We start from the raw sequence: 20,450 nt of genomic DNA, 5'->3' as shown, positions 1-20,450 counted from the left end.
TAGGTAGTGCTGTCGCCTCACAGCAAGAAGGTCGCTAGTTCGAGCCTCGGCTGGGTCAGTTGGCGTGTCTGTGTGGAGTTTGTATGTTCTCCCTGCGTTCGTGTGGGTTTCCTCTGGGTGCTCCGGTTTCCCACACAGTCCAACGATATGTGGTACAGGTGAATTGAATGGGTAAATTGTCCGTAGTGAATGTGTGTGAATGAGTGTGTATGGACGTTTCCCAGATATGGGTTGCAGCTGGAAGGGCATCCGCTGCGTAAAACATGTGCTGGATAAGTTGGTTCATTCCGCTGTGGCAGACTAAGCCAAAAAGAAAATGAATGAATGAATGATTCCTGTCCAATCAGATCGCACAAAGAAGGTAAATCGCATCATAATGAACTACCTCAAGACATGGGCGCTTTATAATTGCAACAAACTGGAAGCATTAAAAGTGTCCAAGAAAATGTCCAAAATCTTTACACGCATTGACCCAGAGACGATGACGGATGTTTACTGTATGATGACAGAAAGGGCCTTAAATATCCAGCAGGCACAAGAAGTCAACACGACGTCAGATTGACGTTGTACCCCAACATCATGGGGACGTTGCATGTTGTTTGGAAATGAAAATCGAGTTGACGTCAGAACCCAACGTCAGGCCGACGTCAATGTCCAACGCCCAACCTAAAATCAACCAAATATCACCGTCTAATGATGTTATAGCTTGACGTTGTGTGGACGTTACCACTATGACATCTATCAGATGTTGGATTTCGGTTCCCATACCTGACGAATAATTGTCAGTATGTGACGTCAATATGACGTTGGATTTTGGTCACTTTCTATCACAACCTAAAAGCAACCAAATATCAACGTCATTTGACGTTGTTATTGGACATCAAAATAACATTGTCCTTAGACGCTGGCTCACAAATCTAACCTAATATTAACGTTTTATTTACATTTACATTTACATTTAGTCATTTAGCAGACGCTTTTATCCAAAGCGACTTACAAATGAGGACAAGGAAGCAATTTACACAACTATAAGAGCAGCAGTGAACAAGCGCTATAGACAAGTTTCAGGCGTGTAAAAGTCTAAGAAGCAAAACATTAGTAGAAATTTTTTTTTTTTTTTTTTTTTTTTTAATAGAGAGAGAGAGAGAGAGAGAGAGAGAGAGAGAGAGCGAGAGAGAGAAAGAGGGCTCAGTTAGTGGTATAGCCAGAGAGGCAATTGCAGATTAGGAGGAAAAGTGGAGACTTTTATGATGTTGTGTGCCTGCTGGGCAATAACTAAATGCACTACAGAATGTTACGTTTACACACATCCACAAATTACATGTAAATGGATCAGCTTTTTACAGCATAATACTCACTATTACTATTCTACTATTATACTATTCACTACTCTTGAGTAATTTTAAAAGGGGAACTTTTTACTCATACTTTGAGTAATATCTACAACAGACACTTTTACTCTACTTGCACTACATTTTTAGGCAAATAATGGTACTTTTACTTAAGTATGATTTTTCAGTAATCAATAATTATAGAGTTGTGAAAAGGAGGCAAAAATATTATTAATGTACAAAACTTTCACACTGGAAACTCCTTTATCTTGCCATTGCTCAAAAACTAATATCTCTATTTGGAAGGAATTTATCATTTTAGATTAATTTGGATGATTCCGTAGGGCTGTGCGTCTGCATAACATAGAATAAACAATGTACAAGCTAGATCAATATAATCGAACAAAAGGTACAGATGAAATAAACAGTATTTTATTGTGTTTCAGAGGAGTTTAACAGTATTCAGGTACAGTAATTGAATAATAAAATGTAAAATTAAAATGCATAATCTTCATTTCATAAGTTCGTCAATAAAATTAATTATTATTAAAGTTACAAACAGTACAAATTCTTATGCCTGAATGCTTTTAAAATCCTCACACAGTCACAGGCCTTAAAAACACATGCAAATGAAAATCTATTACAGATAACTCTACAGTGACTCCACAAATCTCATGTGTGAACTGTGGTGCTGATAAACTGTAATCAAGACTCAACATTGCAGATCCTGCAATATGACTATTGTTGAAGCTCACATTTGATTTTGATGCGGAGACGATATATTGTATAGTCCTACTTTACTTACCATTTCTGTACCACACAATCTCTGGCTGGTAGCGCTTCACTGTGGGATAGACAATGACTGTGCATCCCAAGCTCATGGTTTCTCCCTCACGGCCAAAGGAAACATCAAACTTGTCAATAATGGTAGTGTTGAACGTCACACCATATTCAGGGCTATAACCATCTACGCAGAATATGAATATAAAAGCTCTTTTTAAACATTACATTTATATTCACATAAAAATGTATATGGCTTTATAAAGTTCAATTGAAATCATAAAATAGAGGTATGTGGTGTGGAAAAACGTACGGGGCCTTTCAACCAACTCCTCTTCTTCCTTGAATCCTTTCAAATTAAAATGCAATTAAAATGTTAGCTCTTTGGTACATAACAAAATAGTTTTCTTCAAAGCTTCAAAGATTGATCTGCTTTGCTAATAAATAATGCATTTGACCTTGTACATGAATGAAAAAAAAATCCAGTCAAGATTTTTGCCTGTGCAGAGGCAGTGGAAAGATGCTCTAGAATAACACAGAGCAAACTGAGGAGCCGTAAGAGCCTTAAAATAGCATGTCAAGAGGACAGCAGCTGAATACCAGACCCGAGTGAGTTACAGGGTCAGAAATTAACTTTTCTATTAAGGGAAAATAGTGCAACACTGGAACTGATTTCCAGAGCATGTTTTACCTTCATTAGGGCAATTATAATTAGCTTTATAATCAAAAATATCTACGCTGTCATCTTGTCAAACATATGCATTTAAAATGCTATTAAAAATTATCTAAACTAGGAATGCAATATCATTTTGTCATTATATATATACATATACATACATACATATATATATATACATATATATATATATATATATACATATACATATATATATATATATATATATATATATATATATATATATATATATATATATATATATATATATATATATATATATATATATATATATATATATGTATATATATTGTATTAAAGTGTAATAAAGATTCTGAATTGTTATTGTGTTTGGAAAAACAGCATATTAAACTAAACTCCTTTTTCAGTATAGACTTATCTAAATGCATTTGACTGGCCACTGCATTATAGTTCTCAGTGATGCAAAACAAACTGAAAAATTACACATTCTTTTCATTTATTTTCATATTTTCACTAATTTTAAGTTTTTCTTTAACTTTTATTTAAATTGTGACAAATTAGTTTTTCTTCTTATTTTGAATTATTGATATTTTCTTGGTATTTTACAAAAAAAAACCTATTGATTTCTAATCCTGATAAATTACAAGCAGTCTCTGCATTCAGTGGAAAAAGCTTTTAGGTGTCCTTAATTATGTTCTTTTTAACATATAAAACTGTAAACCATTAAATAATTTCTAAATAATTCAGGTCAACAAAAGACAATAACCAAATTTGCTGATTAAATGTCCTGATTCACTTATTATTATTTAGAGATACTGTATTATTAAAAAGTGAAAAGTGTTTCATGAAAAAATTTATAAATAAATAAATAAATAACTAAATAACTAAATAAATAAATAAATAAATACTCACTTTTAATAATGACAGGAGCAAAAGCAGAACTTTCTCCCTTCACATTGAGTGCAGAGATTCGGTACTCAGCAGTGTCACTAAAACTACAACTGCAACCCACAAAAAAAAAAGAGTTTTGTATTAATATAGTCACATAACATAGAAAATAAAAAATAAAGCCTGCTCTCAATGTTTATCTTTTGCAAGCCTCTTTTATTCCCAATAAATGAAACCATCCTACACATTTCAGACTTTTTAACTGAATAAAAACTTTCTTTACTTTTTTATTTCCAAAGAGTGCATGTTGTATTGGCTCTCTGTGAAGTATTTCTCAGGGCGAGCCTTGGCATCGATTAGAACATTGTTTTTGTACCTGCAAAGAAGAATTAGATAGAAGCAAACAGAACAAAGTTAAATGAAACACTGATTGAATGCTGATTGAATCAGTGACTAATGATTATACGTTTAACGGTTGAACTGAAGTGTTTCTGACCAGGCCACGCGGGGTTTGGGCCATCCTGCAACAGTGCAGTGCAGCGTCACACTCTTCCCCTCCCACACGGTCTGACCCCGTGGTTTCACGATGAACTCTGGAGGGTGAGTCAAACTGTCTGGATTCATCTTCTTTTGGAATTGTTCTTTCTCATGCAGCTGGTGTAAAAGACAAAACATTCATTAGATTGTTATTAATTAAATTATCATACTAGACTGTTTTTGCAGTTCAGGAAACCAATTGAAAGTTAAGTAACACATTTTAGGTAACTTTTTTAAACAACATTTCAAACAAACATCTTGATAAACGTTCAGGGTCAAACCTTTTGGCTCAGAGCCATGCGTTCTGCAGACTCTCTCATGCTGGTTTCTCTGGTCTTCTTCACAGTTCTCATCTTGAAGCCGGTCTCTTTGGCGAACAGGTTCCTCATGACGACATACCCCACACCCTCTTCCTTTACCTCCTCCTGAGTCTCCATCAGGTCCTGGGTAGCTAAATGACTAATCAAGAAGATTAAGTTAATGAGCACAGTCTGATCTAAAAACCTTAACGCACACCTGCCACTTTATTGAGCACACACTTTTAATTGCTTTAGGTCCCTTTGACACCAACTAATCATTGTATAAATGTCATAGCCTGGCTGAGTATTGTTGCTGACCAAGCCTTTATGACTACATCTAGAGATGACATCTTCTAGCAGGATAATCCACCATATCACAAACTCAAATTATCGTAAACATGACATTTAGTGTGCTTTCCTCAAATGGCCCCTACAGTCACCAGAAAATAATCCAATAGCACCTTTGAGACATGATGAAATTGGAGATTCAGATCATGGATGTGTGGTCAACAAACCTACATTAACTCTATGATGCTGTTATATCAATATGACAATATAACAGTTTTTAGCACCTTGTTGAATCTATGCAACAAGAATTAAAGCAGTTTTGCATTAAGGCAAATAAAAAAAGTATTAAAAAAGTGTACCTCATAAAGTGGCCAGTTAGTTCATAATTTCCTTGTTAGTTTGGGATTGAGCTTTTATTTGAGAGTATTATTATCCATAATATTAGCCAGCCCGAAAAATAAATAAATTAAAAAAAAATAATAATAATAATAATAATAATATATATATATATATATATATATATATATATATATATATATATATATATATATATATATATATAGAGAGAGAGAGAGAGAGAGAGAGAGAGAGAGAGAGAGAGAGAGAGACAGACAGACAGACAGACAGACAGACAGACAAAAGGTTGACTTCATTTTTAATAATAACAATAATTCCTTACATTTATTTAGCACTTTTTCTGGACACTCAAAGAGCTTTACACATTGGGGGAAATCTCCTCATCCACCATCAGTGTGCAGCATCCACCTGGATGACACGACGGCAGTCATACTGTGCCAGACCGCACACCACACACCAGCTGATTGGTGGAGTGGAGACAGAGTGATGAAGCAAATCATGGTATTGTAAGTGGGCAAATTTGGCCAGGACGCCAGGGTTCAACCCCTACTCTTTTCAAAGGATTTCTTGGGATTTTTAACGACCACAGAGAGTCAGGACCTCAGTTTAACGTCTCATCTGAAAGACGGCCCCTTCATTATACCGGGGCATTAGGACCCACACAGACCCCAGGTTGAGTGCCCCCTGCTGGCCTGACTAACACCACTTACAGCAGCAACCTAGCTTTCCTATGTGGTCTCCCATCCATGTACTGACCGGGCCCAGCTCTGCTTAGCTTCAGTGGGTGACCATGTGAGAGTTACAAAAATGTTCCCAAAACTTTCATTTAATAACCTTATGACCAATTAAAAAACCTTAATTAATTTAATAATCACCTTATGTGCTAACATTTACACATCTTTAAAGGAAACTTATGGAAAGTTCTGAGAATGTTACCTGTTAGCTGGGTACATAGACAATACAGTGTTAATATAAAGATTTAAAGACGTGGCTTGTCACAAAATGCAATTTAATGGATGCTTCTTGTCCAGAGTGTGGCCCAGTTTAAATTGTGTCTTAAACAGGCAGTGTAGATCATTTGATTTAAATGAAGATTAAAGATATGCCAGGACTGGCTAATGGAAATCTACAGTAACTGTGCATAAACTCAACCTGTTTTAGGAGAATAAATGTCTAACAGGTTTCAAGATATACTGTAAAGGTAACAATATGAGGCTGAAAAAAATAAACATTACCTTTTAGTGAAAAACAAATGATCTGCAAATGACGTGATATAATTTTGTGTAATGGATCTAAGACAAGTAATGCATGGTTTCATAATAACATAATAATCCAATAATAATAATAATAATAATCCATAATAATAAATAAAATATTACAAAATTACAAGAAGTTCCATTCAAATTTGCTAATCATTTAAGAAGATAAGATTATATCGCATAATTTACTTTAACATTCAAAAACCTTTCACCACAGATATAAAACCCCATGTCATTCTGAGTGCTCCAATGCAATCACCTGCTTCTGAAGACTGGCACAACGTATCCAATGACCTCGTCTTCTTTGTCCACCGCCAGGTATGACCGCTTTTCTTTTTTGGAGAGTGCAGTCAGTTTCTTCTCCTTCTTCTTCCCTGATATCTTGCGCCTTAACAGCAGTTAACATCAGGAAAGCCAATAAACAAACAATCAGATTATATCGCAAAACTCATCAAAGCTTGTGTATGCAGATGAAAATACTTTATTCCATTATTCAGTCAAAACACATCAGTTGAATTTGATTTTGCTCACTGGAACAAAATGTTCAATAATTCAGCAGGGTTAATGGAATAAAGCCACTTGAAAGTCAGTCTTAGCGTGTTAGTGGAAAGTAAATATTAGCAGAGACACTCACTATATTAAGCATTTATTATGAAAAGAAATGAAAAGGCCTGAAATAAGCAGCACTTTAGAAAAAAGCAATTTATTCAGTATGCACAACTGGTGGTTTTACTCATTTTGTTTGTACACAGCACAGTGCCCTTGGTGCAATATTCCTCATTAACACAAATCAATTAAAGCAATATTATATGTATATTTTTCTTTATTAATGCACATTTTGTTGTCATTGATTAACATTATTAACAATTATTATTATATTTTGTTATTAATGTGCATGACCACTTGGAAACATACATTACTAATAAGACATGTCAGCAGCAGATAAACCATGTAGTCTGTTTACGATCCTAACACAACTTTATGGGCTTAAACTGATTTACAGCTAAATCATAGAGCTCTATCTGCTATCTGAAAGACTGATCCTTTTATCTCTTACATTGTTACCAAATATTTTTGGATTACAGCAGCCTCCAAACCATCCATGAGTCATTTCCTTTGCAAATTGATCTTTTGAATAACAATGTAATGGTGGAAATACAATGGTAAGTAGCAAGATTATAGTCAATTATTGTAAAACGCTTACACAATCACAACAATTAAGAATTGCTCTCAGTCAGAAACATGTTCAGTTAAACATATTATTAAAGTGGATCTACTATGCTGCTTATTACAAGATTTAAAATAATGCTGTTTCTCAATATGCGTTCTTCAGCGGTCTTGCGTCCTCGTGTTCTCGTGTAACGTCATCATCAAGAACGAAAGAACAGAGGACGTGTGAAACTTCCCGAATGTGTTCTTGATATCGAGGATGCACCGATGCAGACTTGAGCTTTGATCTCGCTCTAGAAGTCCCAGAAGTCATTGCGACTGGAGGTGGGGAAGCGCATCATTTTATTTAGATTTAATATTAAAGTTCAGAGATATCACTTATTTATCTCAGGAGTTTCCCTAAATGAAAGGGTGAATATAAACATTACATTGGACATCTTAAGAAAGGAATAAACACATTAAGGGTGTTTGTTTGCTGAAATTCGTATTAAAATCTGTTTTGTTTATATTGTGCAACGTATATTTATAATGTTTTTAAGCTGATTATATATTTTATAAAGAGAAAAAACAATACATCGTTGTATGAATGCTGTAATGTTTAAATAATTTTCCATTTAAAACGCGTGAAGGTCACGTGACCTTCAGGAAGAACGCAGCATCTCATTTCTCAGTGGACGTGTTCTCTGTTCTCGCGGTCTCCCGAGTTCGTTCTTCCGAGGACAGCTGGCATGACTAGTCTCCACAAGAACGCAAGTCCATTCTGTGCGACCTTGGAATTGAGAAACAGCTTAAGTCTCTGATTTTGCCTAGAGTGTGAATATGAAGTTTAAGCTCAAAATATTAAATAAATAATTTTTTAGAACTCTATGAAACTGCCCCTTTTAGGCTTTGATCCTAATTGTGCCGTTTTGGTGACTGTTGCTTTAAATTCAAATTTTTTTAAGGGGGTGGAGCTACAAGTGCCTATGTGTCAGCATAGTGGTGTGATTATAAAGAATAAAATGAATACATTTTTACCATTATAAGCTGGTTATATTCACAGTTTTCACACAACTGTGTTTAAACCCCTTATAAAAGTGATTTTTGCATAGTAGATCCCCTAAATATATTAATTAATTAACCATATACTGTGTTTGATCCCACAAAGATGTGCTTTTCTGTAAGATCTGAAACACTAATAAAATATCATAACTGGTTATCAATATAACAATACAAGGCTGGGCGATTAATCGAAAAGTAATCGAAATCAACATTCAGAACCTATAATCGATCAAATTTTTCTAGGTCATTTTTTTCAACTACTTTTCCTACCACGTGTGGAGTCACGTGACTCTGCTCTGTTAACTACGTTGCAACGACGCATAGTGCAAGCTCTGTGATTGGTCGGTTTGGTAGCCGTGAAAAGTGTGGGCAGCGTAAAGAGTCATGGGAGAGCCTGTTTTAGCAAGTGTTTACAAGAGTCGAATCCTGTGGAGGAGCTCCATATGAAAACTTTTGCTTTGTGTTTACCTTATGATTAAAGTTGTTGCACATCTGTTGGTTCCAGATGATGGACCCATTCTTGAGGCTTACTTTGCACAACATTGACAATGGTTGGAAGCTGCACCAAACATGCCTTGAGACGGCATATAATATGTGAGCATATTTACTACACAAAACCTGTCACTGAACTATAAGCGCAAAAAATTAATTAATTAAAATAATCGTTCATTAATTGTAATTGAGTTATACTGTACAATTAATCTAGATTTTGATTTTAGGCCAAATCGCCCAGCCCTAAAACAATATTAATCTTCTGAGAGCACAAATAGTGTTCTTCACCATATTTTCAGCTCTTTTATGCTCACCTTAAATGGTTACATAGTCAAAAAAGTGAAGACTCTATCATTACTTACTCTATAATTACTTCCAAAACCATATGACTAATTTTCTTATATGGATCACATAAGAAAATTAAGTTTTGGAATTGTATGAGAGTGAGTAAATGATAGAATTTTCATTTTTGCATGAACAAACCCTTTAAAGGAGCTCAAGCAACCAAAGTGTTGTACAGTTCATGTACAGTTACAGTTCAGCTCAACTGCGGTGTGATTTCAACTTTCAGTGACCATAAATAATCATTGAGACCATTAATAACTTTGGCTCGTTCTCAGAGTCTCAGATTCTTCCTGCCACGGGTCATGGCATCATGCAGTCCTCAACAGCACATTTATACATCTATAAACCAACTGTTTGACCTATATATTAAAAAATTCCTGTTCAGAAAAACATGAGTGAGGAAAGATTTAAAAATACACAGGTTTACAAGCACAACAGCAAACACACACTCAGTGGACTTGGACTGAAATTTATGCTCTTGGTTGGGTTTTCATTGGAATCTACAATAAAGAGTTTTTGATGGACCAAGCAGTAAAAAAGTGAATCAATTCTTTAACTAATTAACAATAAATCTTACTTAAAACACTTATGAGCATCAGTATGCTATGTCAGTCAAGTAACATATCTGTTTGTCTGAACAAATGTCCATACAGTGCAGATATACAGTAAAGTATACAATATGTACACTGTAAAAGGAGTGGGCACTCACTCACTTTGCGAGCAATATTCACTTCCATGGCATTTGCAACTTCTGTGCAGTGTTTCTCAACCACGTTCCTGGAGAGGCCTCATGTGTCAACGCTGCGTACACACAAAAACTTTGCGTCCACCAGATTTCACGCTCATGTTTGGATTTACTAACAATAAAATTAACACGAGAATGTGCGTTGGTCCACGCCAACTTCATGTCTGGCGTACGTGCATTTCTAGTGTGTGTTTGTTTTATTTCCATTGGCGACTCCTAGAGGCAATTATGTTAATTTTCATACTACAATGTATTTTTGAGCCGTGCAATGCTAGCTGCATAGGACGGGATCATCCGCATGTCTAGCAGGTACATAAGGTTTTCATACCATGCACTTGACCAGCCAAACATTAAAGCGCAATTTGCAGCGATCGCTGATTTTTCCAATGAAATCGGAGCAATCGACTGCACGCACACTGCTATAAAGGTGCCATCTGAAGATGAATTTGCATACGTGACTCGGAAACATTTCCATTCAATAAATGTGCAAATAATTTGTGATGCTCAAATGTGCCTAACAAATATTGTAGCAAGGTAGCCTTGGCCAACCCATGATTAATTCATCCTCACAAACAGCATGGTTGGGATGAGGCTCCCAGGTGGCAGGGTGCGGATTGGGTGGCTTCTTGGTGAGTGATGTATTTAAAGATATTATTCCAAGTTTTTTTATATATATATATATATATATATATATATATATATATATATATATTTTTTTTTTTTTTTTTTTTTTTTTTTTTTTTTTTTTAATTTATTTATTTTTTTATTGAGCGTAATTATTTAACTGCATATCAAGAGATCGCGGTTATCCACTAAAGACGTGGCTGTTAACCCCCCTCAACAACCCATAGACTGACCGAGAGCAGATACAATGATGCCCATTCTCGCACTCGGTCAGTTGTAGAGCAGGCGATTGGGCAGCTGAAATGCCGGCGGCACTGCCTTGATAAGAGCAAAGGGGTGCTGCTATACTGCCCTAACAAAGTGTTCCTCTAATACATCTGTGTCTCCCACAGACACGGATACTACTCCAGACAGTGAAGTGTCGCCCACAATTGCGGCAACTCTTTTCTCAAAGGGTGATAGTTCAGCATCTCCTGTTCCCCCGCCTGTTTGGTCCACACTTTGACGGTGCGCCGCTGCTCTTCTCTTAACCTGCACCTTTACATGGGACCATTTGTTTTTTAATTTGTTCACAGTGCGATGTTCAGACACTACTGCGTTAACCACATCAGCTAAACTCTCCCACTCTATTTTTATTTCCCTTGTCATTAATTCCGGAGGACAAACTTGCAAATAACAGTTTTTCTCTGGTCTACCTCCGAAAGGAGCAGCTCCAATTTACATTCTGTGAAGTTTCTCTTCTTGCTTGCTTGCTTTTGCCATTGCTTTTTCTTTTGGTTTTGCTAAAGTGGAGTCATTACCATATTTATTAGGGGGAGGAGGCAGGGAGAGGTTTTGTGCTCATGCACGTGCGCTCAGTTTCACATTAATTCAGATGTACAAAGAGAATATGCACGTGATTCCGCGTACGCAGTGTTCGATACATCTGAATTTTTTACTGCGTACGCACATTTACAGCTTTGTCTGTACGGAATGTTTTAGTATGAATTCAACGCAAGTCTTTGTACATGAGGCCCAAGCTATGCACATTTCCATGTCTCCTTAACCAAACACACCTGATCCAGATCATCGGCTCATTAGCAGAGACTGAAAGACCTGTAATGGGTGTGACAGACAAAGGAGACATCCAAAACATGCAGTGTTGGTGGTCCTCCAGGAACGTGGCTGAGACACTGACTTAACGCATTTCCAAACTAATATAAGACCTCCTTACATATTAACATTGCTTGAAATGTTTGTTATTAAAAATCTATGCTCACAGTTTACATCTTCATTCCTTGTCTAGGTTTTGCTTACTGACAATAATGCTCTTAAAGCCCCCCAAAACGTTGTTGTGTACAAAGTTGTTAATGCCGATTTGTAAAGAAACACTATGCATCTGTGCAAATATGGTTATGTAATACACCATTGTTGTTTTGGTTGTCAAAATTATATGCACATGAGATGGAGTCACTGTTTCCACTAATTTGCAGTTTTGCTGTAGATTGCAGAGATGATAACAGCTTTGTTTTAAAAAAAATGTGCACTTTGAGAAAAAGCGAAAAAGCTGTCACGTAAACATACCCTTAGCTGACCCTGTTTCCTAGTGTGCCTGTTTGCTATTGTGCCAATCTGTTTCTTGTAAATTCACTCATGCAGTCCTGCGTATTTCCCCTTGTTTAGTTCAGCTACTTGCCGACTGTTGTCTGTGTTTGGGTTTTCTTTGTATCATAAGCTCCCAGGTTCTTGGTTTCTGTATTATAGTTAAGCATTTGCAAATACTTTATACTAGCAGCTGAGTTCTTCAGTTTTTGCATATAAATGTGCTACTGCTGCAATTAGATCCCCAACTCATCTCTCCTTGCTCCTGCAAGCTGTGACAGGAGAAAATAGCACAGATTTTCGATTCTGGAGGTGTCACTTAATATCTGCATACTCACAAACTAAAAAAAGAAAATATATTTATCTGCGTATGCCACAGGAACACAAAGTTTTATGATTTGATTTTAGTATCTTATCGTTTATTATTGTGATCATTAAGCTCTGATATATTTTCTGGTCACTGAAAAGTGAAACCAATAACAGATGATGAAAGAAAATGCATTAGCGTACTTTGTTCTTTGTAACAATGGCAATTTCCAATACAAAAACAACACAGACTGTTTAACAGCATCTATCATGGTTATAATGGAAGGGTTATGGTGTATAAAGCACACATTTTTTAGATGAGCAGCATGAAATGGGTTATAATAGCACTGGTTTCTAAAAAGCAGTGTTTGTGAGGGGGTTGCTCTACAGGGGCCATTCTTCAGGGCAGCATTAGCACTGGGACACTGTCCCCTATGTCCTCTTACCCATGGCTGCTCACATAAGCAGTGTATGACTGGCGGCTAACAGATGACAGGGAGCTTTGGTGATAGCTGCTCTCATAGCGCGTCTCAAGGTCCCGTTCCTCCTGTTCCTTTTGTAGTTTTAAGGATTCTGACATCCTGAGATGCTTTTTAGATCGTCCCAAGGACCCCTTTTCTTTGTCCACTAGCAGTCTCAAGTACAATTCCCAATGAATGTTAAATCAAATGCACACATAAATAAACAATGCCTGACTTCAAACACTTACAATTTGGTTTGTGAATGTACATTCAACTGTTAAGTTGATTACTTGTCACTGGTGCAATGACCTAAAGAGGACAAGCTTCTGTACAGTTAAGTTACTACATTAATCGTTTTGGAGTAATACGATTTTTTAAAAAAAGATTTCAAGAGTCATGTCCCAATGACAAGCTGATACATTCTTATAAAGATTTTTTAAAATAAATAATAATAATAATAATAATAATAATGATCAAAAATGCACTTTTTTTCTAACTGTAATGCAAGTTCATCTACTTGGCCTTTTGACATTTTTAACACAATTGTATAGGCAACACAATTAACATATTACAATGTATCTATGTTTATTCATTCAGAATAATAACACATATTCTTGTTTCGATTTTAAGGGCCTAAATAATACTTAAAGGACTTTAAACATTACTATCACAACAGCTGCAAATTAAAGCAGTCTTCAAAAGTATTCACAAGATAATATGTAACAAAAAATGTTTTTGTTTGTTTTGAGGAAAACGAGTTCATAACTACACTAAACTATCGCATTACTTTCTTTATTTAGGCCAGGGCTAGGCACTAGTAGAAACACAAAGTTACTCACCAAGTCAAAGTTGTTATTTTTGTAGAAGAAGAAAGGCCAAACTCCCAAAAAAATGAGAAGTCAGTGAAAATCCAGGAACAGCGGCGGGTATGGGGCAGCCGACAGGACGGGACTCCACTGAACAAAAATAATGCTGCCACTCTGCAGATTGCAGCAGGCACGACCTTGTATGGCCACTGGCTCTGTTAAATATAGACCCTGACTAGGAGCAGACACTCGTGAACACTTTCAATGTGTAACGCTCAGAACTCAAATTATAAACACAATTAGGTCTCATAATTAACGTAACAGTAACTTTAATAAAAGAAAATCACACTTGCAAGACTATTTAAGGTTGTGCCTCAAGTCATCAAGAACACTTAAGATTGGTTAAATAAATCCAGTTCTCGATTCTGATTGGTTGAGGCCCTTTCGAAGTAATTTAGTAGGTAGATGACACGCTCACCACTGTGTATGCTGTCCTGTGTATTTCATATTCATTTCTTTAAATTAGGTGTTTATTGTTTATTTAATGAGGCATGGGTGACCCCTGCTGGCCTTATCTGTAGTTGGTTCAAGGTTCAAGTCAAGTCACCTTTTATAATTTTGAGACCACGCCCTTCGCCGTCATAGAAATGGGTTGACCCTGCTAAAAATAATATGTTGATAACGCTGAATGCAAAATAAATTATTTGTTTTATTATTTGTATTTTGAAAACGGTGATAAAAAAATTACAAATTTTGATAATTTTATTATTTTAAAATTGTAAATTCTTTATCCACAAATACAGACTTTCAAAATCCCCTCCTTTATACAAGGTTTTTGTCAACGAACTTATTCTGTTAATGAAGTCTCTCAAAGTTGTATAAAAATGCAAAAGCTCTGTCTATTGTAAGCTATTATGAATCAGTTTTTGCGTCTTGTGAATGTCTTCAATTTGTTTTTGTTTTGTGTTTTTTATTTTTTATTTTTTTTTTGAATTTCAATTATCTTTGGATTTGGATATGCAAACTTAAAAAAATATATTTATTTATTTATTTATTTTATTTTATTTTATGAAATACAAGAAAATAACATCACTGCATTTAAGAGAAAACACAATAACAAAAGTTAGGAGAGAGAGAAAGAGGAAAAAAGATCAAAGCCTCGATCATTAAGAAAAAAAAATTATCATAAGTTTTAAGAAACTTCTTACTCTTATTCTTATTAAGCTTAAGAGATTCATTATTGAACGAAATTTGGGTGCATGTGCTATCTGAGCCGCACACACCTATAGACATTTTTTATTTGCAAAAAAACAGTTGACATGTTTGTATTAATATTTTTATAGAATTACATTACTCATAAACTTAAGGGCAAGACGTTTAAGAAACAATTACAAAATAAAATAGTTCTGTTTGCTTTTTTTATTTTCAGATAATGAAATTATATTTAAATAATGACTAAAGTCTTGTAAAAAACAGGTAAATATGGTTTGGTATCAGTAAATTTATATTTGTGGATATGGAATTTACAAAGATAAATTTAATTTATAACAAAACAAGCATTTCTTTTAGTAGAGACAGAATCATAATAACCAAAAATAATATCTTTAAAAGAAACAGACACATCTTGTTGTATATTATCATTAATAAATGATCCAATATGTTTCCAAAATTGTACAACATAATTACAATCCCAAAATAAATGACAAACAGTTTCAGTATGAAAATGACTAAATGAACATTTTACATCAATATTAGAATTAAACTTTTTCATAACGTGTTTATTAGGATAAAATGTGTTGATTAATTTAAAAGATACTTATTTGACCTTATTGGCGAGGAAATTTTTGTTGTTGTTGTTGTTGCTAAGACCATAACCCATAGACATTATATAATAGATATTATATGTTTACGCACACCCATCCCAGCCCCAAAACCTACCGCTCACAATGACGTCACTAGTTCCGCTGAGTGCATTGTGTCTGAGATTGCATGTCTGAGTGTGCAGTCAGATACTATTTGGAATAGTGGTCGAACCTGATATTTCACATTCACCGATTAAAATTTTCAACTTCTATACCTCTAATATTGTATAAATAATTGAGTACTACCTCAAAATAAAAAGCAGAAACTATGGAGAAAATTCAGTCTAAGCAGATGATGTAAACTAGCTGTTGTATAAATCATAGACATATTAATAGGCGATATAAATGAGAACGATTCTTTCTGATATTATGTAAAAATATTTGCAGCTACTTGGTATGTATATCACATTGTTATTGTTGTGTCGTTTTTCTTATATATCAATAGTAGTTTTATTTAAAATCTGTAAAAGGGCCAATGTGCGTGTGTCCTAATTAACCTAATTGAACCAAATCCAACCGATAGATATATAGAAATCATAACAACAAAACCCCACTCGTTACCTTACTGTTACAATCCCCTACTCCTTTTAAAGTCATATTGGCATCTGTCCTATATGATCATTTGAAACCACCCCTGCAGAATTATTCATGGGCTATTCCAGTCCGTGATGTCAAGACAGGCCGGAGGGACTTTCCCATTCCACTAATCTACAAAGGGGTGCCGTCCGTGGTGGGCTTCGGTGACCAGCGTGGCAAACGTTGTTTGGGTTTCCTGCCCTTTTTTATACCGCAATAGGTATGTGCACTTCTCTATATTTACGGCGTCCGTATTTTAAGTTTAGTTTGAAATTTTTTATGTGTTGTATTTGACACTATAAATATAACGTTAGCTTTTATTTGTACACAAGGCAGACCAACGTTACTGATGACAAGCCATCTCTGTTACTTGCTAGCTTAGTAGTAATTGTGTTCTGCTTCTTGGTCATTCTTGTTCATTGGTGTTTTTACTAAGACACTGTGTTTCAATGTGGACGACCGCACTGAAATTTGTAACGTTATCTCAATAACCATGACATACGCTTTAAAGCATTGAAGTACTCAGTTGACATCTAGTTAGCTGCCTTGCTAATGTTAACTCAGTTAGCCAAACAAACCCATAACACAGGCACTGTGGTTTGTATATATTAAAAGAAAGTTGTTTTAAATATCGTAAAACTGTGACATGTTTTCTAAATGAGTTTGTCATTCTATTTGTATAACGTTAACTTGCCGCTTATTATTGTCTAATGTTTTTCGCTAAAGTGCAGTGTTAACAACCATCATGTCTCTTATTTCAGTTTTAATATCACAGAACTGTCAAAATGTCTAGCAAAAGGGCTAAGGGAAAGACCACCAAAAAGCGCCCCCAGCGGGCCACGTCAAACGTGTTTGCCATGTTCGACCAGTCACAGATCCAGGAGTTCAAGGAAGCTTTCAACATGATCGACCAGAACCGCGATGGCTTCATTGATAAGGAGGATCTGCATGATATGTTGGCATCCTTAGGTAAGGACAGTGTAGAGTTAGCAAAGCTAAAGGACATGATTTCATTTCTATTCAACACCCCTTTCCATCTTCCATCACAAAATCACTTTCACATTTGTCATTTAGTGGTACCTAAAATAATATATTCTGTTTCAGGTCTGCTACTGTACAGCATATAGAATTTATCAGTAATAATTCTACCACAAGTATTTTTTTTTTTTACTTTTGCTTTTGTTAATGTTTACTGTAGTTCTGCTATAGATCTAACTGGTGTATACACTAAGCAGTATTAAAATATTAACATAATTGGAGTTTCATATAAAGTAGAAATAAAGCATGGTCTTTTTTTTCTTTCTTTTTCTTGAACATTATTCATTTCTGGGTTAAAAGCCCTAATTAGATAAAAACAAAACAATAAATCTATCTAGCATATACTGAATGAGAGAAATAAATATATATATTACAATGATAAATAAAAATACACCAAGTACAAAAAATAAATAAACAGAGTAGACCCCACACAGATATCTTTTAAAGACTCTCTTTTAAATTAATATTTTCTACAGTATGCTTTGAATACAGTTGTCCATATACGTTAGAGTAGTCGGTACCAAAGCCAAATCTAGAGCTAATTTAACTAAATAACAAAAATAGTACACTCAAATTAAGATGTTCAGGAAAATATTAAATAAAATTTCAAGAGAAAAATAAACATATAAAACCTTGTTGAAATTTTGTAGTTTGTGAATTTCTTTTGAATTAACTCATTTGAATTTAAACGTATTTTCTTTCTTTATGTTTGGTGACCAAATATAACTTAAATAACAACGTTTGTTTAAATGTACCCTAATTTATTGTCTATATTCACTAAGAAATAGATAGATATTCATTCATTCATTCATTTTCTTTTTGGCTTAGTCCCTTTATTAATCTGGGGTCGCCACAATGGAATGAACCGCCAACTCATCCAGCATTTGTTTTATGCAGCGGATGCCCTTCCAACTGCAACCCATCACTGGGAAACATCCATACACACTTATTCACACACACACATTCACTACGGACAATTTAGCCCACCCAATTCACCTGTACCACATGTCTTAGGACTGTGGGGGAAACCGGAGCACCCGGAGGAAACCCACGTGAACACAGGGAGAACATGCAAACTCCACACAGAAACACCAACTGACCCAGCCGAATGGATATATATATATATATATATATATATATATATATATATATATATATATATATATATATATATATATATATATATATATATATATATATATATATATATATATATATATATCTCAAATAAGTTTTGTCTGCTTTCTACCAGATGGTTTTAACAAATTATTTTATTGGCAGGTAAGAACCCCACAGATGAATATCTGGAGGCGATGATGAATGAAGCCCCCGGTCCCATCAACTTCACTATGTTCCTCACAATGTTTGGAGAGAAACTCAATGGCACAGACCCTGAGGATGTTATCAAAAATGCCTTTGCCTGTTTTGACGAGGAGGGCACAGGTAAGCATGAAATAAAACACTGGTGATTCACAAAATTGTCCTTTTCACTGAAAATATCTATTTAATTTGAGCATTGAAATAACCAGTGTGCCTCATTTGTTCTAGGTTTTATCCAGGAGGACTACCTGAGGGAGCTCTTGACCACTATGGGAGACAGATTTACAGATGAAGAAGTAGACGAGCTCTTTCGAGAGGCTCCTATTGACAAGAAAGGAAACTTCAACTATGTGGAATTCACACGCATCCTGAAGCACGGCGCTAAAGACAAGGACGATTAGGATGAGGCCAAACACTACTGAAAATGACACTGTTACACTACAACATGTCTAATTGTCTTCCCCCCCCACGCTCATGGGCTAGTGCAAAAGGGAAACATACATCAGCAAGACAACTGGACCTCCTAAACAGTCTTAGTAGATTTGTACATAGCTATGAAAAGCATAAAGACGTGTAATCTGTGGTGAAGTCGAACGAATGCTGTTCTGGTATGTAAATGTTGAGAAATAAATCCTGGAATTATTCAAAAAGTTGCTGGATACAGTTCTGGGTATAAGTTTACACACCCCTTCCAGAAGTATTCATATTCAGTACTGTTGTGACTCTTTAATAGTGAATTTCTTTAACCTGTATTTCACAGGACAAAACAATAACAATAACCCTTATAAAACAATTAACCTGTTCAAAAGGTGCCCTAAACTCTGAGTATTGTGTGTTGTTACAAGAATGATTCACCTTTGTTCATCCTGCAGATGAAAATGCCTCCCAGGCCTGTACCATGAGGGTGGCAGAACAAACTCTGGATTTAGGTTTGATCTTGAGTTGACACAACCAAGCCGGTGCAAACAGGCCTTGTTGGTACCATAAGGCTGTTCGTCAACTTTCCCTGTTAACTTGGGCTTTGATCCTGAGATCATGGAGGGCTTGCTCATAAAAGCAGGACGTCAGTAGTGAGCAGCCTATCACATGCCTATACATACTGTGATTGACTTCTTGCAACTGAGTCAGTGCAATTCACACACAAATATTAAGAGGTTTAAAAATGTGAAGAATTTAAAAACATTTAATACAGCAAGATGAAAAGAGCTGTTCATGAAGGACAGCAGCTGAAAGAAAACACTTTGCTTAATTAACAAAAGTGAGATTAGTTGGTTAAATATAAAAAAAATCGAAAACAAATTCTTATATCATCTTTACACTTTACTGATTAAAAGCATGAGGCTTACATGTTTTTTATTGCAGCTATCTGAATATTTATATTCATTTAAATCAGAGATGCCCAAAGTAGGGCCCACATCTGAGAGCAGAGTGAGAATGATGGAGAGGGTTGGGGTGAATGCCTTTAACACAGAGATCATCATCTCTAATTTGATGTAAACTTTTTTGTTAGTTTTCTTACTGAGCTACAAAAAAGCAAACTGAAATTACATGTTTCAATTAAATGTTGCAAATGTAAATTAAATACTGTCACTCAATGGATAGAGGACTATGCAGAAGCAAATCAAGGCAATAATTAGTGTAATTCTGTTATAAATGAGATTCTTTTGTTTTTACTGTAATAAGTTT

At 35.2% G+C, this 20,450-nt stretch overlaps 2 protein-coding genes across 2 annotated transcripts in view; one reads left to right on the top strand and one right to left on the bottom strand.

Annotated features, from left to right (window-relative positions):
• myom1a (myomesin 1a (skelemin)) overlaps positions 1–14,094 on the bottom strand; it is an 80,286-nt gene extending 66,192 nt beyond the window's left edge. Inside the window, 9 exon segments of the mRNA XM_056477131.1 lie at positions 2,137–2,298; positions 2,425–2,460; positions 3,682–3,770; positions 3,941–4,033; positions 4,154–4,311; positions 4,476–4,653; positions 6,657–6,785; positions 13,148–13,336; positions 14,002–14,094. Coding sequence (XP_056333106.1) covers positions 2,137–2,298; positions 2,425–2,460; positions 3,682–3,770; positions 3,941–4,033; positions 4,154–4,311; positions 4,476–4,653; positions 6,657–6,785; positions 13,148–13,281 — 979 coding nt within the window. The 5' untranslated portion in view covers positions 13,282–13,336; positions 14,002–14,094.
• A 2,424-nt stretch (positions 14,095–16,518) lies between these two features.
• myl12.2 (myosin, light chain 12, genome duplicate 2) lies at positions 16,519–19,414 on the top strand. Its single transcript, XM_056477090.1, has 4 exons — positions 16,519–16,626; positions 17,168–17,375; positions 18,726–18,887; positions 18,993–19,414. The coding sequence occupies exons 2-4, from the start codon at positions 17,192–17,194 to the stop codon at positions 19,163–19,165; spliced, it is 519 nt and encodes a 172-aa protein (XP_056333065.1). The 5' UTR covers positions 16,519–16,626; positions 17,168–17,191; the 3' UTR covers positions 19,166–19,414.
• The last annotated feature ends 1,036 nt before the right edge of the window (positions 19,415–20,450 follow it).

This window comes from Danio aesculapii, chromosome 2 (assembly GCF_903798145.1).
Source record: "Danio aesculapii chromosome 2, fDanAes4.1, whole genome shotgun sequence".
In the NCBI taxonomy this organism is placed as follows: domain Eukaryota; kingdom Metazoa; phylum Chordata; class Actinopteri; order Cypriniformes; family Danionidae; genus Danio; species Danio aesculapii.
The sequence above is the reverse complement of the archived record's forward strand: the minus strand, read 5'-3'. Positions and strand labels throughout refer to the sequence as shown.